Genomic DNA, 25092 nt, shown 5'->3' with positions numbered 1-25092 from the left:
CCCATCATTGGTGTCAGTGGGAGGAATGGTGCCCCATCATTGGTGTCAGTTGGAGGAATGGTGCCCCATCACTGGTGTCAGTGGGAGGAATGGTGCCCCCTCATTGGTGTCAGTCGGAGGAATAGTGTCCCCGTCACTGGTGTGAGTGGGAGAAATGGTGCCCCTTCACTGGTGTCTGTGGGAGGAATAGGGTCCCCATCATTGGTGTCTGTTGGAGGAATGGGGTTCCCATCATTGGTGTCTGTTGGAGGAATGGGGGTCACCATCATCGGTGTCTGTGGGGGGAATGGGGGTGCCCATCATGGGTGTCTGTGGGGGGAATGGGGGTCCCCATCATTGGTGTCTGTGGGGGGAATGGGGGTCCCCATCATTGGTGTCTGTGGGGGGAATAGTGCCCCATCCTTGGTGTCAGTGGGAGGAATAGTGCCCCATCCTTGGTGTCAGTTTGAGGAATAATGCCCCATCCTTGGTGTCAGTTCGAGGAATAATCCCTCATCATTGGTGTCAGTGGGAGGAATAACGCTCCTCTATTGGTATTAGTTGTAGGAATCGTGTCCCCATCACTAGTATTAGTTGGAGGAATAGTGCCCCATTGTTGGTGTCAGGTTGTCATTTTTATCAAACTGACTGATGCCTCAAAAGGAAAAAAAATATTTTTAAAGGGAGCTTCTGTGGTTCTGGTCTCCACTCCTAATTTACCTGATCATCTCCAAATGCACGCTTAATTCCCAGGGCTCTCCCTGGTCACCTTACTTGACTAGCAGGAGAGAAGGGCAATTGTTTGTGAGCTGCGTGACTACAGAGTGACAGAGGCCGGACCGCTGCCTTTATCCCCCAGGAATTTTTAGAAAACGATGCTGTGACAGACGCGTGCAAGTCACTGTCAAAGTCACTTAGAAAGAAAGCAGCTAGAAGCCGACCATACTGCAGGGAGCAGACAATGACTGACAGCCAGGAGAATGACTTGAAGCACCACATACTGATCCTACCGAGGACAATTCCTCCTCTTGTCTGGGAGCAGCAAACTTCAAACGGACACTGGAATTCTATATGAAAACTGCAGCTAAATTGTGCCAGAAGGAATAGTCATATCTGAAAATCTTTAGCCTCACCTGTACTACAGAGGTTTGTGGAACCAGGACTATGGAAGGTCGATCAGACAAAATATAAAAGGTCACGGTCAAGAAGTACTTCACTCTGTTGTGATGGAGCTACCATTGAAACATTTTTATAAATGTGCTCATCTTAGAACATGAAGCCCTGTCCTGTTTCACACTAAAATCTCCCCAACTACCACAGCAACAAATGTAAAATATTCCTCATCCCACTATCCTGTACATGAGCCAAGCAAAAGTCCCTGGCAACAGGAGTGCCAGCTGAAACCTTGGATTCAAACTATGACATTCAGTCAGAAGATTGGGGATTGGATACAAATTTATACTGCAAGTCATTCCAAATATACATTTTTTTTCTCCTACAGTGATGTGTAATCTGTCCTGTATGGTCTGCCACCTAAAAATGTTTTTTTCATTTTAAGTGGCAAACAAAGATACTGGACATATTAAAAACACAGATAAGGCTTGATTCACAAAGCTTTAAAATGTAATTCCAGGTAGAAATAAAAAAAGCAGTCTAAGGCCGGCCATACACAAAATGGAATTTCTTTCCTGCAAAATTTGCTAGATTTCCCCATCAACACCAACAGTGTTGATGTGGGAATACCTCCTGCCAGGCAATTGTCTTCTAATGGCATGAGAGGGTGGGGGCAGCCATCCCTGCTGGAAAAGGCAGTGATTATTGAATGAGTGACTGCTAAATAGCATGTTCTGAGGACTCGTTGGGGTATGCATTGGCGGAGCTAGACTTTTAAAACGGGCGTGGCAAAGGGGTGGCAAGGTATTATTTTGGGGGTCAATATACAAAGTGTTCAATTACACTAAAAATAAGTTATTTTCCACAAAATGTATATAGATTAAATTAAAGTATGTTTATTAGACCAGGGTGAGGTGAGGTCCTGTCCCCCATTTAGACCTCCCCCCGTACAGTAGGCAAGGGTAAGGTAAGGTCCCGTCCCCCATATAGATCACTATAGATCCCCCTTGCAGCTTGCCAGGGTGAGGTGAGGTCCCGTCTTCCATATAGATCCCCTCATCTATATGGGGGAGAGGACCTCACCTCACCCTGGTCTACTGTAAGGGGGGGATCTATATGGGGGACCTCACCTCACCCTGGCCTGCTGTAAGGGGGGAGATCTATATGGGGGACGGAACCTCACCTCACCCTGGGCCTGCTGTAAGGGGGGATCTATATGGGACCTCACCTCACCCTGGCCTGCTGTAAGAGGGATCTATATGGGGGTCCTCCCCTCACCCTGGCCTGCTAAGGGGATGTATATGGGGGACCTCACCTCACCCTGGCCTGCTGTAAGGGGGGATCTATATGGGGGACCGGGTCCTTCTTTGCTGAGCCTGAATAATTGATGGTGATTGGACTCCTGTCGTCCGACTCCTCCTCCGCTCCTTGCCGTGCTGGCTTCTTCGATTGCTCACTGCCTGGTTCTCTCCCGTGCTGCGCTGGGCGGTCGCTGCACAGGCTAGTCCCTCCCCCAGACAGTCCCTCTCAGTCTCCGCACCGCACAACTCCCCCACCAGTCTACAGTGGGCGGCGCCAACAGGATTGGGTTCGGGAGCTGAGCGGCAAGGGGCAGAGAGCAGCAGACGCGGTGGCCATGGCAGGATGTTTTCAGAGGGGTGGCAACAGGGGTGGCAAGGACTTTGGGGTGGCAATTTCCACCCCAGCTAGCCCTCTGGCTCCACCACTGGGGGTATGGTAAGATCAGCTCCCTCCTCACTTTACCAGATATTTGAAGATCATTTCCGAGTGTATGGACTTGACATCATTCATGATACATAGGCTGTACCTGCTACATGCAAGTCTTTTCTCCCCTTCTCCGTTTATACTGCAGCAGTACATCAGCCCTATGGGCGGCAAGCAAAGAACAGTGTAATTTATCCATTTTGCACCTCTATACTGGCCTATTGTTCTCTTTAATTCTCAGAAATGTACTGGCTTTACTAATCAACATCTGCCCACAGTGATAGAACGCATAGCCATACATAGGACTCTTGTTCAATCTGCTGCACGAATCAAGGGCTATTAGCTCTATCAACCCAAGTATTGCTCAAACATGTGATCTATGTTGGGCAGTAGGAGATGCTAAGCGGAGCCCGGGGCCTTTGTCAACTACACACTTCGGCATTTAATTTATTTCATAGACGCAATGCGGGGTACAGCACCAATTTGTGTACTACACATAGATATTATTTTCCAGACGTTAATATAGTGATGTTGATTTTAATTGTTTTGGTAATGGGACGTAAATTGTGATATACTGTGTTGTTTACATTCGTTATTATACATTTAATTGATATTCTTTTGATACATGCTTTCAAACCCACTCCCTGCAGCAGCTTTACTCCCATAAGTAAATTAATTGTATTGGTTAGCAGGCAAAACACCCAATAGTTTTATAGGCATTTGAAATGTGGTAAAAAAAAAAAAAATACTATTTATACCCCTTGTTCTCTGTTTTTGTAGCAATTATTTCCAGCGGCTATAGCAGTCGCTAGCGATAATAGCAGATAAAACCCTGCAAGCTCATGAACCCAAGTTGGTTGATCTTGGTTGAACTTGGTACATTCAGCCTACCCATACACGGTTCCTAAGTAGCTGAATCTGGTTTGGTATCAGCCCCTTTAGTCCCTTGCAGGGTCAGGTGTACAGAGATGGGCTTTCAGCATTGAAATCTCACTACCACTCACTAAGAAATGGAAGAAAAGTGCAGCAACCCATAGTAACCAGACTTCAGCTCACAGCCGTAAGATGAGTGATGACTGAATAGCTGCTATGGGTTACTGCACTTATTGCCCCTTGTCTTGTCCAATAACCCACAGCAGCTCCATTTTACCTATTACTGAATGACAGAGTGCTGGCCGGTGATTTCTTATTGGCTTCTGTGGGTTACTATAGATGAACACAGAGAAGAACAGGGGTACCCCCCTGTACAACAGATTGTTTTGTCTGCAGGAGCCTGAATACACCCAGACTATGATGTCACTAACACAAAGCTATGAAGTGTTATTTCCCAGAACCACTGTGCGCTGTGCCGCAGCCTGCTGAGATCCGTCTGCTGCTTTTGTTTGGAGCTCAGATTGATTCACAGCTAATTATGACAATTATCACCAACTCCGCTGTGTTCTCAAAGTGAAGCACAGGTGGCCCCATCACTCCCGCTGCCCTTGTAGCTTCAAGTCTGAAATGATCCACTCAGATCTTGCCGGAAATCCATGCCTTCATTCACACCAATTCTTCCACGTAATCCAATTGCCCTTTCATGTAAAATAGTTCTTCCAGGAGCTGTACATGGTCTCTCCCTTCCATCAACACACAGACACATACACACTGACCTCTCAAAATACATTGACACCAGGACTAGGGTTGCCACCTCATCCCTTTAAACTAGGACACATATTATTTGCACAGGTTCTGAGGCTAATATAATGCACATAAGGTACTAAGTGAATTTAATTATCATCTTAATCAGCCACAGAACCTGTGTAATTATGGTGTGTCCTGGTTTAAAGGGATGAGGTGGCAACCCTAACCAGGACACTCCCACCTCTTGTCAAATAAACCCATACTAGCTCATCATGACCCCAACAAATACACTGACACCATGGCTTGCAGACCACTCGGAATACACCAACACAAGGACACAATGACCCCTCTTAATACACTGTTACCAGGACACACTAACCCCTCCAAATACACTTACACCCTTCCCTCAACCTAATACAACGTCAACACACACACGACCTTTCCAAATATACTGACTCCAGGACACACTAACCTCTTGATACATCGACACCAGGACTCACTGACCCCTCTGAATACCCCAACACCAGGATATACTGACCTCTCCCCTTCTCTGTATACAACACCAGGACACACAGACACCTACCTAATACTCTGACATTAGGACATACAGACCCTCAGAATACACTGACACAGGACACACTGAACCCTCCTAGTACACTGATATTAGGTCATTCTCCCTTGTAAAGGGAATGGCCATTTCAGTCGCCCTTATTTCCCTGTACACTTTGCAACACATCCCAGCAGAATAGCTGCTCCCAGAGATCTGCACTTGTTATGTACCTAGCAGTGGTCGGTGTGATCTCTCATGGTGGCCACGTTTAATCTCAGGATTAGTCAGTAGTTCACAGTCTGCCTTGAACAGATCATTGGCTTCCGAGAAGCTTTTAAAGTGAAGAGCAAAGAGGTTCTTTGATAGCGGTAATAGTATTCAGCTTGTCAGATCACAGGCAGAAGAACAATGTACGAGCAGAGGAGGAGAGTGTGGCAGTAATAAGCCGGCTGTGCCTACTGTTGTATGCAGTGCCAGGATGTTACCGTCATCCTACTCTGCTCATTAAGAAATTGAAACCTGAATGGGGAGCAGAGCAAATCTCCTGCTCTTGTAAATGTATACCTTCTGGCAAGAGAGACACCGGAAGGCCAGGCATGTATCTGTTTGGGAACAGCATTATCTTGTTTCAGTATGTGTGCTCAGGATCCTTAAGCAGTAATAGAAGGATCAAATTTTGGATGGTTCAGCAGGGACCGGCCAAGACTCGATCCATGTATGGGCAGGCTGGTTGTACTGAAGTCGATCCATCAATTGACCTCAGTAAAACCAGCCTGTCATATTAATGGCATGCAACTACTGCCAGAAGGAGCTATAGCAGTAATCATTGTGTTCTCCCGTCCGGGACGGCTCCCCTCCCCATCCCCTGGCAGAACACAATAGCGATGCGGGAGGGATTACCCCATCAACACTGATTGTGTTGATGTGGGAATCAAGTAATTTTCTTTGGTTGCAGGAAAGAAAATTGAATCATCTATGGCATGCCTTAAATTGTCCATTGTGGCCAGAATAACAGGTGCTTATTTTGAGGGTTAAGGCAGGCTCTTCAGTACAAGAAGTGTGATCAGGAGGTGCTGGATTAGGTTCTACTGTGCAGCGAAGTCTTATAATGTAGTGTACTATATCGAGGGGGTTCTTAAACACAAACGGGCCTTGCAGACTTGGGTAAAGTCAAGGATATGTAGTAAACTAGGAGCACCACATCAATGGTTTTGGAGTCTGAAAATATTTTATCACTAAAAAAAAAAAAGGGGGATATAATACGCCAATACCTCTCGGTCGCTGTAAGTGTCGCCTTCATCAGGGTTAAAATTTTGTTTATGATGAAATGGGGAACTTGAATGGCTTAGGGAACCTTGGCCTAAGATAGACTTTTACTAGTGGTTGGTATTACCAGCTGCTGAAGCCTGACCACAATATTACTTAAGAGCTCTACAATTTATTTGAATCCACCATTTCATCAAAGACAAATCTTTAGGCCTTGGTGAAGGAGGCCACCTAATTCCAATACCATTAATGTGGTGCTCCTGTTTTCCTACACCTCATGGTTATGCTGTGTCTTGGCGAGTATTATATAGATATAAAAATAGCTAGGACAAGCAATAAACATTATTTGCAAAACTTACGATTTTTATTGCTCATGCCTTATAGCATCAGGAAAATAGAATTACACTTTACATAGCACCAACCTATCTGCAGAGGTTTCCTTCAATAAACCTGATTAGCACAGAATATTTAGGGACAGGTGATCTAACAGGTATATTTATTTCTCAGTCTGAGGGACAGAATGGAGCTTGTCCTTTTAGCATCCCCTACATAAAAAGCAAGAAGTAACAGACATCTTTGTGCAAAGACAGAAGATCTTGTTTAGTCAGTACTCCATTGCCAGCCGCCGAACTTAAGGAAAAAGTCAGGCTCATACACTGCATAAGGCACATTTGGTTGGAGGAAATCAGCCCCACATAGCTGTATGTTGGATGGAAGAAAAAGTTAGTACATTGTTAGATGATTATTGCTGTTGTATGCCTGCTGACTGCTCAGAATCTACGCTCACCAAGGACAGGACAACATTTGTGGGCCACTATTAAAAAAAAAAAAAGGGAAAGAATGAGCTGTAAAAGATTAATAACCATTTGCACCAACCAGAAAACAAACATTCTGCAGCGTTTAGACTACTGAAAACATTTACAATTCAACATCTTACTGGTTGATATAGGTTACTGGTCACCATTGGATTTTGGACCGATTCATTAAGTAATCCTAGGTATACACTATATGGTCAAGAGGTATGAGGACCCCTCCAAATGGGATATATGAGGACCCCTCCAAATGGGATAAACTGGAACACCTTTTGTAATCCAGATCTTCTCATCCAACATCATTACCTGACACTTCACAAATTCTACACAGACATATTTCAAAATCTTGTGGAAAGGCTTCCTAGAAGAGTGGAGGCTGGTAAGGGCAACTCCTAATAGCCATGGTTTTGAAATTGAATGTCCAACAAGGTCATATTGGTTTGATGGTCAGGTGTCCCTAGAGCTTTGGTCTTATAATGTATATTTTGTGTCACTTTGTCACTTGTCAGCCATTGTCACTTGTTTCCAGCCCTCACTGCTCTGTGAGTGCTCCTATTGCTTAGCTACCCAGGGCATACTGCTTTCTTCTAGAAACGCGTGTCAGAATCTGAGCCTGTACCATCCAAAGTGCTTCCATGAGAATTCCATTCACATAAACCAAAAATTACTAATTTCTGCCTGGAGGATGCAATTACACATGGTACAGAGAGGCGCTTAGTATAAGAGCAGTATGTAGCTCCTTGTCTGTATGAAGCCCTTATTCCAATGTGGAACTAACAAATCCAGAATTCCCACACAGTGACAGCTGGAGAGTTCCAAAATGCCATGCTTCACTGCTACAGAAGAGTCATCTCGTTTTCCAGTGAAGGCAGCCGTGTAATGAGAATAAGATTATTCCCTGGGAGGGGATTTCCTGGATTTGAAGCCCATTCTTCCAATGCTCAGCATTCGCTGCCCGTTACATTCTGTGAATAAAGTTCAGTCAGCAAATTCTAGAACCACTGATCTCCTTCCAAGTGTGAACTTTACTGCTTTCCGGAACGAGTGCCAGCACCATCACCCGGGAGCAGTTACCGGACCTGATTTCCGGACCTTTACATCTTCAAGTATGAAATCAATAGTGTCTGATTTACTTTAGGTTATAAGTCCTTCAATGTGGTGTGCCTGCTACCTCATGGTGCTGCTGTCTCATTCTATGTGTCCCATCCCCATGGAAACCCCAGAATGATGTACAGATCACCCCATTAGGTTCCTACAAGCTGTTTTATTCAAAACACTACACTGGTGTTGTCTGGTTACCTCCACCCCCATGGGAACCCCAGTATGGTGTACAGCTGACCCTATTAGGTTCCTACAAGCTGCATACTCTAATACGCAACACTGGTTTTGTGCGGTTACCTCCAGGGTAGTACTCGTTCACAGGCCAGTTATCCACTTGTAGGGTTGCGTTGCCTCCATTCCGGGTGTATTTTACCACGTGATATTTACCATCATTCACCGGGGTACTCTCTTCCCGGATAGAGATGTCCATCAAACCGATGTTAAAGGTCACACCAACTTTGCCTTGTTCCTGTGGAGAGAGAGAGAGAGAGGGAGAGGGATTAGTAACATGAATGGGAGGAATTAGAATACGTATTTAAGGATTTATGCAGGCATGATCCAAATTTACCTTCAAACCTCCCCTCTATGTATCGTGCACCAGCATTATCTTTTTGCTTTTCCTATTTCCTGTAGCAAGGAACAGAATTTACTGCTCCCTGTGACAGTAACACCTAGTCTTGTAAAATTCTTGCAGGGGCAGCTGTTGGGTGATCACTAGCTATTAATGCAGCCATGTCCCCAAAAATACATCCCCCAAAGCCCTATCTGTACACCTAGTATGTGTGGAGAGGCTGTTGGGAGTCAAGACAGCAGCATTGCTTTGTTGAGGGGAAAAAGAAAAGGGCTGTATGTGAAGAGGGACAGAAGGGGCACAGTATGGCGAGACTCTGTAGTCAAGCAGAGAGAACTGGGTAAGGACTGCCAACATTCCTTGAGATCTCAATGCAGCAGGGGTAGTGTTGTCAACTCACTACAGGAAGTTAAGGACTCCCTGGATTTCTGGCAGATGAAGTATTTTTTTCTGTACTTTTAGAGACAAAACAAGGTAAGTGTTCACATATTGCAGAGATATATTGTATTTTTTTATGGCCACACACACTGTATGTCACACTGAACACAATATGTAAAGTAGTACTGGTATCTGAGTGTTACAATTGCTGACCTGAAAAACAATGTCCACCTCTACTATATCCTGCTACAATCTGGCATAGCATACAGACATCTACTCTCTCAGCTTATTGGTGCTCCGGGCCTTTGCGGCCTTCTGTTACTTTAGTCAGAAGATACTATCTCTGTGTGCTCATTGAACTGGGCTTTCCTTGACCTCCAGACATGCATATTCACAGCCGGAGAGGAGGAAGGACCCTCCCCTTTGAAGATTGTCCCCCTTATGACATGTACTTTTGTCTTCATGTTCTTCTGATTACTTTGTAGCCCCCTTCCCCATAGATTGAGCCAGGAAATATTCTTCAGAAATATTCTGCTTGTTCGATTTTGTTGTACAAAGTGGATGGAAAGCCAATGTAGTGGCAACTGAGCTTATTCATTGGAACAATTGTGAGGTGACTCTTAGGAGTTGAAGCTGGTCATCTACAAAAGTCTCAGATGAAAGCAAATTGTTCTACTATAAAAGAACAATTGGCTAAAGTTACAGGAATTGAGTGCAGTCTTTATGGTATTCAATGGAATGACATTATCCGTATCAGTTGAGCACCCGGCCTGAGATGGCTACAGTCCTGAAAAAACCTTTACATATCAAAAACATCCTAAGAATCTTGGCTGAATTTAAAAACAAGGCCAGGTTCGGACCTTTACAGCGCATTACTGCAGGCACGTTAGCTTGCATTGTGCCCTGTTAATACGCGTTTTGGAAAAACAGCTAAGTATGGGCTTTTAACTTATCACAACGAACCTTTTATCACACCTGCTTTTTTTTTTTTTTAATTAAGCGCACTGCGCTTAATTATGTACATTATGCGTACAATGTACAGACAGTTCACAGGTTTACATTCTGGTGTACTAATAATGCACATCTGTTATGGTGCCTTTAAAAATAAATGGCAGAGCACTACAGTCCACAATGTACGCATTACCATAATGCAAAGGTTTAAGTTTAGCCCTAAACTATTGATTTTAGGACTGTACTGGCGGTCAGTGTATTTGGTGGATGGCAATAGGTCCGTTTTGGTTATATTTTAATGTATTTAATCTGTTTGCTGCCCATATTTTGTCCTGTTTGGCACAATGAGATGTACAAAGTTCATTCACCCATAACAGATTAATTCAGATTACCCTATTCAAGTTAGGTGATGTTGCTTAATAAAAACATGTCAGAAGAGGGTCACTTTCTGAAGATGCCAGCTGTCTGGCCATCTCTGCTGGAAATGTTCTATATCCATGACCTTGATCAAGCATGTAGCAAGTGAGGTCAGAAGCAGGTAGCCATAGGATGAGAATGGAGCTGCTGATCTGAATACTTGTTTCAGGTCAGCGACTCAAAGTTGTGAAGTTACTAAATTAGTATTACATCCAGTCAACTAGCATAAGGAGGGGTCCCGCAGTTGGAGCCCCTGTATTTTACCCAAAATTGCTAACTCTTTCAACAGCCCTGCTAAAATACATGGAGCTATTGCAAAAAAGCAAAGGCCTTGCTCGGGGACTTTGCTGCCACAGAAGAGTTAAGAATAAGAAGTCCCCGAGCCGACAGCCAATCTCGCATAGTAAAAATCTGAATATATTTAATTCCAATTGAGTATAAATGTTACAGTTTCTTCCTCTGCCTCTGCTCCTGTTACTGCTGCCAGGGGACCAATCCAGCGCCACTTGCCTATGTGATTCAGGAGACATCTGGGATGCGGCACAGACAACGCTGTGGATCACAGAAATGCAAATATGTTCAGACCTCGAAGACTTTACTATCAAGCATGGAAGGATTGAAGGTGCTTCCTTAAGGAGAGCCAAATCTGTGCTAAGAACAGCGTATCGTTCTATTATCACAATCCTATGTCCGTCCCCCCCAACTGAAGATCATCCATAATATCTCTCCACACTCCATCTTAGCTATGGCTACTCACACTACAAGTGCTACAACACCAGTGCTTGCATCGTGTATGGCAAATTTGCTTTTATAACACTTTCCAAGGTATGTAACCAATCCAGTTTTATTAGTCTTCCAACTCTAAGCTGGTGATTAGTCACTTCAAACCATTACCTTAAATCATGGTAAATAAGCTTATCATTGACAATGTAAGACAGGTCCTCTTCAATGTCATCAGCTGCCTGATGGTTTGACAAATGTATCTCCCTGAATCAGATCTTATTCACTTTGACCTGAGAGCTAGGCTCATATTAAGTCTTGGCCTTAGGCCAGAGGGGCGAAAACACTGGAGCAGTTAGCAGGGTGGTAAGAGGTACAATTCACCACAGAGACCTGTAACCCTGTCACTCCTCATGAAAGTAATTCTGCATGTAAGAGCAGAGACGTATTCCCCAGGCATTAGAGGAAGATTAGATATGATTACATGAAATTTGTCAGCCTTGTGATCTGCACCCATCAAGCCACCCACACATCGAACATCACTGCAAAAGGCTCTAAGTGCTCTTCTCAGCCATCAGTCGAAAAGTGACAGAGACAGAGAGGGGCACAACCAATAGTTCCACACAGAGCACTAAGGGGCACAATAGTCCTATGCAGGACACAAAGTGGCATTGTCAGTCCCATGCCGCACACAGAGTAGCACCAACAGTCCCATACAGAACAACGAGTGCTACCGGAATCTGACACCGAGCACCGACAGTTCCACACACAGTGACACCATCAGTCCCACACAGAACACCGAGCGGCTCCAACAGTCCCACACAAAACACAGAGCCTCACCTGAGAGTTCCTCACAGCATTAATGGTCACCTGAGAGTCCCACATGGGACACAGAGCAGCACAGACAGTCACAAAACAGGCAGAAAAATGCGGCACTTGACCATCCCACACTGGGCAGAGAAAGGTGACACCTCAGAGCCACACACTGAGCAGAGCAAGGTGGCACCTGGGAGTCACACGCCAAACAGAGAAAGGCAGCATATACAGCTAACTAGTGCAATGCTCTATCAAATTCTTTCTAAAATGCAAATTAACCTAAATGTTAAGCACAAACCCAGCAATCGTATATCAGAATACTTTAAACCTCTAAATATGAAAACAGTATATACCAGAGCTTCCAAACCAATGCTGATCAGTGCTAATAGGCAATCTTTAGTGCAAAAACTTCAAACCACACTGATTAATTATAGTGACTTAATATAATAAACATTGTCCTGGGTAAACAGATGTGGCACCTGGGAGTCACAGACTGGGCAGAGAAAGCCAGCACCTGAGAGTCACAGACCATGTAGAGAGAGGCAGCGCCTGAGAGTCGCATACCATGTAGAGAGAGGCAGCGCCTGAGAGTCACATACCATGTAAAGAGAGGCGGCCCCTGAGAGTCACATACCATGTAGAGAGAGGCGGCTCCTTGGAGTCACATACCATGTAGAGAGAGGCAGCGCCTCAGAGTCACATACCATGTAGAGAGAGGCAGCGCCTGAGAGTCACATACCATGTAGAGAGAGGCAGCGCCTGAGAGTCACATACCATGTAGAGAGAGGCAGCGCCTGAGAGTCACATACCATGTAGAGAGAGGCGGCTCCTGGGAGTCACATACCATGTAGAGAGGCGGCACCTGAGAGTCACATACCATGTAGAGAGGCGGCACCTGAGAGTCACATACCATGTAGAGAGGCGGCACCTGAGAGTCACATACCATGTAGAGAGGCGGCACCTGAGAGTCACATACCATGAAGAGAGGCGGCACCTGAGAGTCACATACCATGTAGAGAGGCGGCACCTGAGAGTCACATACCATGTAGAGAGAGGAGGCACCTGAGAGTCACATAACATGTAGAGAGAGGCGGTACCGGAGAGTCACATACCATGTGGAGAGAGCAGGCACCTGAAAACCACATATAAGCCATAGAATGGCAGTGCTTCGTAACAGCAAGTCAGAGATGAGCAGGACCTCAGAATTCCAGTAGAACAGGCGGGACAGGTAATGGCAGCCATTCCAAAAGAAGTCAACAAAAGCATGTGTGCCTGTACCCAGGGGCGTAACTACAGGGGTTGCAGGGGTTGCGATTGCTACCGGGCCCCATGCTCCAGGGGGCCCAGTAGCAAACCAGTGGGTGAACTTCCAGGATTGCAAAAGTCACACTTGCGACCGGGCCCTGGCATTGCACCACTGTGGGGAGGCCCCAAGATTGCAGGAAGGGAGCCCACTGCAGAACTTGTGAAAAGATCCTGCTGCGGGACCGTAATAAAAGGCCATGCAACGAGAGTAAAGAGCCCCAGGATTAGTGGGAAGAGCCCTGGGCTTGAAGGGAAGGGCCCCGGCCAGGGATCTGGGGGGGCCCTTCATGTTTTCTTGCATCGGGGCCCTGAAGGCTCTAGTTACGCCTCTGCCTGTACCCATTAGTGGATCTGCCATTTCCAAGCTGTCAGGGCAATTAACAGCAAGGTATGTGCTCAGTGGGTAGGTGAAGCTGTGTCATAACACAAACCTCCATTATATATCATCAGTTAATCACAAATATAATGTTTTGAGCATCCTGCTACCCCATTCAGTCCGTGCAAAATAATTATTCTACGTTAGGAAATTCTGAGCAAAAAACAATATATTTAAAATATAAGGTAAAATTGAATGTATTCTTTTATCCAGCACGTTCTCTTCCACAGAGGAAACTGCTCTCTGCTAATTCCTTATCTTCAGTCCAGGTGTCACCAACCAGAACATGATCAACTGCTTACAACATATAACTTCACTGTCATTACCCAGTACAAAGCCCCCTTTTAGGAAGGGTTCCACTTGCAGTGTTGAACCTTGCTCTCCATCATGGTTATTCTGCAGTTTTGCTGCCATCTTCATGCACGTGTAAAGAACTTTGGGCCCCTCATCACATCTCTGTCGGTTTTCAGCCCTTGTACAGAGCCTGGCCGCAATCCAATTCTCATTAAGCCTATAAGCTCAGGCAGGACCCGGGTGCATCCCGCGGTTTATCACTGACAGCTCAGTCATTAAAGAGAGCTTGTCACAGCATCATGATGAATCTGCTTGTAATTAGGCACTTTTAGGCTAATCAATTTCAATTTCTACTCTCACTGCAACACAGAGAATCCATCAAAGGCTCTGCTCTCATGATAGACACATGAGTACCATAAGAAAAAGACAAACATGACGGGGTCAGCATATATGAATGGGAAGAAGGAAAGTGGGCAAACACATGGCAGTCAGTTCATATGGATGGGGGGGGGGGAACGAGGGTAAGCACACACATGATGGTCAGTGTATACGGACGAAAAAAGGAGGGTGGGCAGACACATGGTAGTCAGTATATATAGATGGGGAGAAAGAATGAGCAGACACATATGGCAGTCACAGTATATGGATGGGGAGAAGGAGTGTGGACAAACACATGGAAGCCAGTGGACATGGATGGGGAGAAGGAGAGTGGGCAAAGACATGGAGGTCTGATTATGGCAAGGAGGGAAAAGGGTAGGCAGAAACATGTCAGAAGATCACAAAGGATAGTTGGTAAATCCTTGATGAAAACTAGGCTGGGTGAGGATGCAATGCAGGTAATATTGTATCCAGAGCTGGACTGGGAACACAGTTTTATACACGGCGAGTGCAGGGATTGTCCTCAGAGCCTCTTCCTACAGATGGGTCACAAATCAATAGCAGCGGCCGAGTGATAAATTATCTGCTGCCTCTGGAGCAACTTGATAAATAGCAGTGTGTAGTATTGACAGGTTATGAGTGGATGAACTCTGGAAGCTGAAGGCATCCATACACTGATCATTTCTCATTTTTATCATCACTGCCAACAGAAATATTACAGACCCTTCAAGAGATGCCCAAGCTATAAAACTGGAAGCAAGGCTTTTAAACATAGTTCTCATCTCCAGCTTCTGCTCTCTTCTAGCACACAAAATGTAATACCCCTTCCCCTCTTTCATCGGGCACACTGACATAGTGCCCCCCCCCTTTCTTTTCGTGTCTCCTGGCATGCGTAGTCTTCCAATCTCCCCTGGCAACTATACTTGCGCCCCCCCCCCCCCCTTTGCTCTCTTCTGGCACACACACATAGTACCCCCTCGCTCTCCTGGTACACACAATGTCCCCTTTCCATTCCCACCCTCCTCTTTCATTCTCCCCGGCCCACAATTTTTCTTTACCTCTTCTGCTCTCTGCTTGCACTCACATAGTCCTTCTCCAACTTTGTAGCTCTCTAACAGCCCTCCTGTCCCCCTCTCACTCTCTTCTGGCATACACAAACATAGTCCTCTCTCTCCAACTCTCCCCTGGCACACTCACTAGGGATCGACCGATTATCGGCAAGGCTGATATATTGAGGGTCGATGTGCACTTTCCCTGCTATATCGGTATCGGCACCGGAACTGGCCAATATTGCCGATATTTTTGTGACGTCATTCTGCCTTCTTAGGCTGCCTCCCTTGCCTTGGACAGCCTTGACTGGAGTTGGGACAAGTCTCGCAGGAGTGTATCAACGCCATACACCCACCCACAGCAGCCCGGTGCCAGCCAGCCAGCCACCCACAGGCCCTGTACCAGCCAGCCACAGGCACTGACTGTACCAACCAGCCACCCACAAGCCCTGTACCAGCCAGCCACCCACATCCCCTGTGCCAGCCACCCACCCACCACAGGGTGCCAGCCACGTACCACAGGGTGCCAAACAGCCAGCCACCCCCCCACCACAGGGTGCCAGACAGCCAGCCACCCACAGGCCCTGTACCAGACAGCCAGCCCCCCACAGACCCTATACCAGCCAGCCGCCCACAGGCCCTGTACCAGCCAGCCACACACCACAGGGTGCCAGCCAGCCACCCACCACAGGGTGCCAGCCAGGACCTGGTACCTAGTTTTGACAAGTACCCATTCTCACGTTACCTAGGCAATCTGAGTGGAAGTTCTCCTCTCCCCCTCCCTCCCTGCAGTCTTCTGGGACATGTTTCAAGTTCAAGAAGCCGCAAGCTGTCACACCCGGGTGCTCACAGTTGGGATGCTGGCACCAGGAAGAGAAGGGATGGCTTGGGTGAGCACATCACTGGATCTTTGGACAGGTGAGTGAGTTTTTATTAAAAGTCAGCAGCTACAGTTTTTGTAGCTGCTGACTTTTAATAAACACAAAACCACTAGAGCTCCTCTTAACTCATGTAGGATAGGAAAGGGATATCCAGAGTGCCACCCACCTCTTTCTAGACTTATATACTGAAGGAGCACTGAGGCAAGAAATTATCCATTTTCTCCCCCACACTCAACTCTTAGACAACCATAGTTGTCCAGAGAGTGATGCTTCAGATTGCCCCTCACATAGTCTGCCATGAAATGAGAGCCATGCCAAATCCTGAAACTTTAAATTATTTTTCTCCAGATTAATCAAAGGCAGGCCCTCCCTCATAACAGGGCCTGGGCAAATCCTTCAAGGCGTGGCTCGCTAAAGACAGATTCAACAATCATCCTCTCCAAGGACCTTCTAGGAAGAGACTTAATTATCTCCACCATCACTCACCACTGCCAAAGCATTTTCAGGCACACATCAATGCAAGCTGGGGGCTTACCATGTCAGACCCTCAGTCTTTTCATTGGCCCACCATTTTCCCAGTGTCGCAGAAAAGGACTAAACCAGGACTGAAAATAACAACCCACCCAGCATGTTACCAAAATAAAGGAGTTGTAAAGTCAGAAGGTTTTTTTATCTTAATGCATTCTATGCATTAAGATAAAAAGCCTTCTGTGTGCAACAGCTTCCCCAGCACCCCCTAATACTTACCTGAGCGAGCCCCATCTTTGTCCAGCGATGTCCACAGGTCCCTCAGCCGCCCAGGACTCTCTCCTGATTGCTTAAGACATAGCCAAGGCGCCATTGGCTCCCGCAGCTGTCAAAGTCAGTTAGCCATTTAGGAGAGAGAGGGGGCGGGGCTGAACGGCAGCACCGTGTCTGAATGGACACACAGAGCTGCAGCTCGGCTGCCCCATAGCAAGCTGCTTCTTGTGGGGGCACTCGACAGGGAGGGAGGATCCAGGAGCAGCAATGAGGGACCCAAGAAAAGGAGGATCCAGGCTGCTCTGTACAAAACCAACTGCACAGAGAAGATAATAAGTATAATGTGTTTAAAAAAAAAAAGTGACTTTACCATCATTTTAATTTCAGAAACATCAGAGAAAGGAATACAACTTGGTTGACCATACCTATGCCACCTATTCTTTTAACGAGGTTCAGTCTGTTTCTCCATAACAGTTGAAACAAACAGCTGTAGATCTTCGCAAAGCTGACATACAGAAATAACAGAATCAGGAATGTATTAATCAGGTCAATCCTTTCCCATAACATTAGCATCTTGTAGCCTGCTTACCCAATTTGCATGGCCAAAATCACTGGGACCAAATTGGATGCCTAAAACCTAATTTCCTATCAGGACGCTGGCAAGGTGTCGGGAAGCTTGAAGCCTTCACCCTCCTCTCCCATCTAAAAATCCTCACTCTTATCCTGATTGATCTTTGAGCCAGATGCTTCAGCATACTGCATCATCACCGAGAACACTTTATCTGCCTCCTCCGTTCCAGAAAAGGAAACAGAAATCATCAGCATAGGCCACAACCCACAGAGGAGGTCATCAGCAATGTCCAAAGGCACTTCACACAATGGCCTGCTCTCTAACCTCCTGATAAAGGGATCAACTTCAAACGCATAGAGAAGAGGCCTCAAAGAACACCTCTGATGCTCACTCGAGCAAACTATTCACAGACACGAAGCTTTCAGCGTAATCCAAAAAGTGCTCTCCTACGCTCAAGTGGTATGTTTTAAGGCCAATTTGTATTGACTCCTCATCTGCACCAATTACCCCTGAGTACACTGGGTATCCTTATATGTTCTGCAAACATGTTCTTGTTGTTTTGAAGCTTTCAGACCCTTTCTACAAGGTCTTCAGCCATTTGGAGACATGGAGTGTAAGCTTATCTGGTGTAGACTGATTTGTCAGAAAATCTTTACTTTCCTTTCAGAATCAACATTTTCTATGGGACACTATACTACAAAATACACCCACAAATGCGGGTCATTGATTGTAACCAATATTTGGTAATTTGCACACACAAAAAAGTATTTTTCCTAACAAATGCATTAAAGACCATGTTGCAAAAATGAATACAACCCAATGAAAGTCAACTACAGGTGAGTTTAATTATTCATTAAACAGGTGTACAGAAGACAGTTGATTATAAAAGGAAGTTACTTCACAAAGAAAGCCCCTTCCCATTTAATGCTGTTGGCAATGGCACCACATGGAAGAGAAATGTCACAAGGCCTGAAAAAGAAAATAATTTCTTTACAGAAAAGGCCTCTTTCACACGGCTGTTCAGTTTTTTTGTTCCGCTCCGGTGTTTTTTTTTCGTTTTTTTTTCACGGAGCGGATGACACTTGATATTCCGTATGTCCGCATATCATCCCATCCATTTGCGGATGATATACGCACATAATGTATGTCTATGGGCATTGCGGATGTCAGCGGATGACACCGCTGACATCCGATTTTGCATCCGTTCCGTTTTTTAAACGGAACAAAAGGTTTTGGCTACTCAAAAGACCAGGCCCTATTTTGCGATTTGCCACTGCGTTAGTTTAACGGACTATTGTGCGGTCATGCGACGCTGTGCCCAAACGAAATTGACGTCCTTTTTTTCTCACAAATAGAGCTTTCTTTTGGTGGTATTTGATCACCTGTGCAATTTTTATTTTTTGTGCTATAAACAAAAAAAGAGCGACAATTTTGAAGAAATTACAATATTTTTCACATTCTTTGATATATGAAATTCTCAAAAAAAAAAAATGTAAAAATCAAAATTTAACATTTTAGGGCAATTTGTTTTCTGCTACATATTTTTGGTAAAAAAAAAAAAAAAAATCGCAATAAGCCTATTTTGATTGGTTTGCACAAAAGTTATTGCGTTTACTAACTACAGGAAAGATTTATGTCATTTTTATATTTTTTTTTTTTACCAAATGGCGGTGATCTGCCATTTTTTTTTTTGCGGGACTGCGACAATGCGGCGGACAGATCGGACCCCTGACATTTATGACACTTTTGGGGGTACCAGTGACATTACTACAGTAATCAGTGCTAAAAATATGCACTGTTACTGTAAAAATGACACTGGCAGGGAAGGGGTTAACATTACTGGTGATCAGTGGGTTAAATGTGTCCCTTGGGGCATGATTCTGTCAGGGGGCGTGGCTTGTGAAGTAATCACAGAGACATGCAATCCTTTATAGCAGGATCACATAGCCTCTGTGATTACTTCAGGGAGAATGACAGACGGCTGTGTTTACATTGGCCATCTGTCCTCTCTCTGCTACGGGAGATTGCGAGTGGCCGGTGGCTGGCTCCCCAGCTAACGGCGCGCGCTTGCCCCCTAGAGTCTCCTGAGCAAGCAACGTAACATAACGTCGCTTTGCCCAGGAGCGGCTGCCTGCCGCAGTAAAAATGCGGCAGGCGGTCGTTATGCGGTTAACAAAGATGGAACTGCAACCATCTCACAGAGACGTCTAGGCCATCCACGGATGTTAACACCTCGACAGGAGCATCTTCAGATGAGAGGGGTTGAAGAAAATCACTATGCAAGTTCACTGCAGTTAGCTAAAGTAGTAGAAGGCCAAACTGGGGTGATTTTCTCCCTTGACACAATACGGCGTATACTGCAGAGGAATGGCATGCATTGGTGTAGTCCATGAAGGAAGCCTCTCTTCTCTCATGCACAAAAAAGCCCACCTAGTATTTGCCAGGGCCCATGCTGAAAAAGAATAAGACTATTGGGACTCTGTAGTCTGCAGTGATGAGACCAAGATACAGTATCTCACAAAAGTGAGTACACCCCTCACATTTTTGTAAATATTTTATTATCTTTACTCTATACATCTTTTCATGTGACAAAACTGAAGAAATGACACTTTGCTACAATGTAAAGTAGTGAGTGTACAGCTTGTATATCAGTGTAAATTTGCTGTCCCCTCAAAATAAATCAACACACAGCCATTTATGTCTAAACCACTGGCAACAAGATTGAGTACACGCCTAAGTGAATATGTTCAAATTGGGCCCAAAGTGTCAATATTGTGATGACCACCATTATTTTCCAGCACTGCCTTAATCCTCTTGGGCATGGAGTTCACCAGAGCTTTACAGGTTGCCACTGGAATACTCTTTCACTCCTCCGTGACATCACAGAGCTAGTGGATGTTAGAGACCTTGCACTCCTCCACCTTCCATTTGAGGAAGCCGCACAGATGCTTAATAGGTTTTAGGTTTGAAGACACCCATGGCCAGTCGATCACCTTTACCCTCAGCTTCTTTAGCAAGGCAGTGGGTCGTCTTGGAGATGTGTTTGCAGTCGTTATACTGCCCTGTAGCTCAGTCTCCAAACGGAGGGGTTCATGCTCTGCTTCAGTATGTCACAGTACATGTTTGCATTCATGGTTCCCTCACTGAACTGTAGCTCCCCAGTGCCGGCAGCACTCATGCAGCCCCAGACCATGACACTCTCTCCACCATGCTTGACTGTAGGCTAGACATACTTGTCTTTGTGCTCATCATCTGGTTGCTACCACACATGCTTGACACCATCTGAACCAAGCACGTTTATCTTGGTCTCATCAGACGACAGGACATAGTTCCAGCAATCCATGTCCTTAGTCTGCTGGTCTTCAGCAAACTGTTTGCAGGCTTTCTTGTGCATCATATTTAGAAGAGGCTTTCTTCTGGGACGACAGCCATGCAGACCAATTTGATGCAGTGTGCGGCATATGGTCTGAGCACTGACAGGCTGACCCCTTCAACCTCTGCAGCAATGCTGGCAGGACTCATATGTCTATTTCCCAAAGACAACCTCGGGATATGACGCTGAGCACGTGCACTTAACTTCTTTGGTCGACCATGGCGAGGTCTGTTCTGAGTGGAACCCATCCTGTTAAACCACTGTATGGCCTTGGCCACTGTGCTGCAGCTCACTTTCAGGGTCTTGACAATCTTATATCCTGGGCCATCTTTATGTAGAGCAACAATTCTTTTTTCAGATTCTTAGAGAGTTCTTTGTCATGAGGTACCATGTTAAATTTCCACTGACCAATATGAGAGAGTGATACACCAAATTGAACCCACATGCTTCCCATTCACACCTGAGACCTTGTAAAACTACCGAGTCACATGAGACTGGGGAGGGAAAATGGCTAATTGGGCCCAATTTGGGCATTTTCACATAGGGGTGTACTCACTTTTGTTGCCAGCAGTTTAGACATTTATGGCTGTGCTTTATGATATTTTGAGGGGGCAGCAAATTTACACTGTTATACAAGCTGTACACTCACTACTTTATATATTGTAGCAAAGTGTCATTTCTTCAGTGTTGTCACATGAAAAGATATAATAAAATATTTACAAAAATGTGAGGGGTGTACTCACTTTTGTGAGCTACTGTAAATGTTTTTGGAACTGATGGCTTCAAAACTATATGGAGTTGCACAGGTGAGCAGTACAAAGAAAATGCATGGTGCCTGCAGTAAAACATGGAGGTGGCAGTGTCCTCCTGTGGGGCTGCATGAGTGCTGCTGGTGTCGGGAGCTGTATTGCATTGATGATATTGTGAATGCACAGATGTACTGCTCTAAATTGAAAAAAGATACTATCATCACTCCGTGCCCTTGATTGTCGTGCACTTTTCCAACATGACATTGATCCAAAACACACATCTAAGGCCACTGTTGCATTTCTGAAGAAGAACAGGGTTAAAGTGATTCAGTGTCCCTGGCTAGCTCCAGTGGACACTCCTTTTTTCTACGGAGGCCTGTCTCACTGTTTTCTTCTAATATTCGTTATGGTGTAGATGTCTTAGTATTTAGTTCCCTTGGGTCTCCGTTGTGTCTGGCCGGCTAGCCGATTCCCCTGTGGGGGTTCTGCCGAATAGCTGTGACGGACATAATGTCTTGAGGTTTTTTTCTTCGTTTGGCCAAAATGGCACACTCCCCACATAGACAGAAATGACCCTCTCATGGATATTTATGTTTATCGTTTTACATCCAGGTTGTAATGTAAGCCGATTGTGCCTCCTTTCTGTTTCTACTATCTGGAACTTTGTTTGGTTTCTACCTTTGCTCTGTGTGTATTTGTACGGTTATAAATTTGTTAAATAAAGATTATTTAAAAAAAAAAAAAAAGTGATTCAGTGATTATGTACATCAGTGTGTGTTCCAGGCTGCCATCTGAGGCCAGGAGCGTGATTTGCTTGGCGGTGTATGGCACAATAGACCAACGAGATTAAAATAAAAACTACATAACGATCCCTCAGAGTATACTATACAGTGCTGGGACTAAATATGGGAAGCCCTTGCTGCTTATTTTCTACTGTATATTTCTAAAAGATGTGCATACAGCAATTGATTTACTAGGAACATGGCTCTATAAGAAAGTACTCCTTATTTTTCTCCCTGTAACGGAACCGTGACCCACTCTGTTTGTGGGCTTCCGTCCAAATACTGCTTCCTCCAGTCTGAACATAGATATCAAATATTCTAGCTGCCCCCATACAAAACTAGATGGAACTTAGCTTGTATAGAACTGGAACCTACTACTTTATTGAACAGTCTCACACACAATATATACAGCACAGGGAAACATCCCACTCCTGATCAAATTACCACACCAGGTCAGGTGCCTGATTACATTATCATATGCAGATGAAATTGTGTACAGAAATGTAATTACATATGTAAAGAACAACCAACACAAACAGTATTCTACTTTTCCACCAGTAACTAATAGATGACAGTAATTCAATCAACCGGAGCCACTTAACTAGCCATCCTCGAGCTCCTGAAATACAATACGCATTATCATAAGTGTAAACACAGAACCCACAGTAGATAACAGTTGAGTAAATCAGCATATTCAACAATGTATGGAAGACAGGTGGTTGAGCTGATATTAGCATCTGCTATGAGTCTGACTGTGTGAAGCAGTCTCTTATTGGCACTAGGCAGCTAGGCCTGTAACATGGAACAGAGGCCAGTGTGATTAGCTCTTTCAATAAACCTGTTCAGAATCAAACAGACCAGGAATAGTCTTCATATATTTCTTGAGATATATGGTTAGTAAATATTACCGTCCCATTTGAAGTAATCCAAACCATAGTCTCAGTGGCCATTAAGTAGTTGTCCATTTTCCCGGTCACCCTGTGTCCCTAATAGACACCGGGTGACTTACACATAAGAGGGGCCTAGGGGGCTTGGAGAGGGACTTCCCCAACCTCTCTAAGGTAAGCTGTGTTCCACAGGCCCCCCAACCAAAGTAACTCCCGTCATACTCCCCGTCCTAATTATGGGAGAAGCCTTTGGCTCCATGTTGTGGGAGGGTCAGCAATTAGGCTAAAAGTATGTGTATATATAGGCTGAATTATCAGTTATTATCTGGCTCTGATGAAGAAGGGTTACCTTCAAAACATGTCAGCCAGCAGGGACCCTGGTAAGGTCCTCCTTGAGCTAGAGGTTTTGGCAAAGTTGGGTGTTTGCAGCCACTTGCAGTGTCTTGAACTTACTACCTACACTTGTGAGTAGTTTTTTTTTTTTTTTTTTAATCATCTTTAATATATGTTGGGTAATGCACTAGGCCAGTGCACCCTCTGTTTTCATTTTTCACTATATAAATGTATAAAAGACAAAAAATGGTGAGCCATGAAATAATATTGCACACATACAAAGTTTTGTATGTCTCTTATTATATAGACTATACATAGAGAGCAGATTCTGTCCAGTGCCAGTTAGCAGGTACTGCAGAATAAATCTATAAATAAATGATTCCTGTCACTATCCATAGCCTGGGATTATCTGTTATGTGCAGGGAATGACATTGTAGCAGTATTATTACACATCTGTGTCTGGGATATTTCCTCCCTATCAGAGAATCGATGTGTGTGAAGTGTGTGACATTCCTGCTCATGTCGCAGCATTAAAAATTCACTGTGTGCGTTTCCAGGTCTCCCCACGCTGGAGCCGGCTGCAGCCGCACATCCCTCCGGCCTGGAGATCTATTTTAGATCTGTCTGTCAGCCGACCTTGTGCTACAGTATCAGCCCAAACATGGCATCTGCAGAGCCGGATATCACAAATCTCTCAGGGGAAGCAAGCGAGCCCATCCGACATCAAACCGTGACCGCCGCACTGACTCATCCTTCTGTCAGCGCTCGCTATTGCTGCGGGCTGCACCCAAGGACAATACAGAACTATTAATGGTGGTTCTACGAGAACACGACTGGTCAGAAATAAACCACTGATGTTGTCCAGAGCAATCACAGAAGTTTAATCTTCCACTGTCAACTATGTCCAGGAATGAGACACAATGTTATGTGACTGCACAGTACTCGGAGAGGGACAATAAACTCAGTGAGGGGACCCTATACTGACAATCTCTCCACAACACCTTCAACTGCCTTTGTCCTGGATGCAATCCGATTGTGCAAAGTGCAAATACCAACCATAATGTGAGAGGTGCAGCAAGTTTAGAACAACCAATCAGAAAAATATGCAGTTCTGAAAATGAATGAACATACTTCGGACGCTGCAGGTCACGTTCTACATCATCGATCAGCGCTGAATTCACCAATGAGAAGAAACTTATCTGAGCTGCAGTTGCACACAATTGTTATTATAGATTTCTGTATCTCGGGCATATTCCATAGCACAGTACAAATCTTTTTCTGCATTAGAGCTTACACTCCAATGTCCCCACTACTCTGGCATATACACTGATCAGCCTTACATTATGACCACTGA

General features: G+C 45.0%; 1 protein-coding gene across 3 annotated transcripts in view; it reads right to left on the bottom strand.

The window, feature by feature from the left end:
- The window catches only part of NRXN3 (neurexin 3), a 748840-nt gene that overhangs the window by 96753 nt on the left and 626995 nt on the right, over positions 1 to 25092 (bottom strand). For all 3 annotated transcript variants that reach the window (XM_082275286.1, XM_082275285.1, XM_082275287.1), the window contains one exon: positions 8464 to 8635. In XM_082275286.1, the coding sequence (XP_082131412.1) occupies positions 8464 to 8635 (172 nt within the window). The remainder of the gene's footprint in view (positions 1 to 8463; positions 8636 to 25092) is intronic.

The sequence above is a fragment of the Pelophylax lessonae genome (assembly GCF_965119305.1).
Source record: "Pelophylax lessonae genome assembly, chromosome: 13".
NCBI lineage: Eukaryota > Metazoa > Chordata > Amphibia > Anura > Ranidae > Pelophylax > Pelophylax lessonae.
This window is presented reverse-complemented; position numbering and strand designations above follow the sequence as displayed.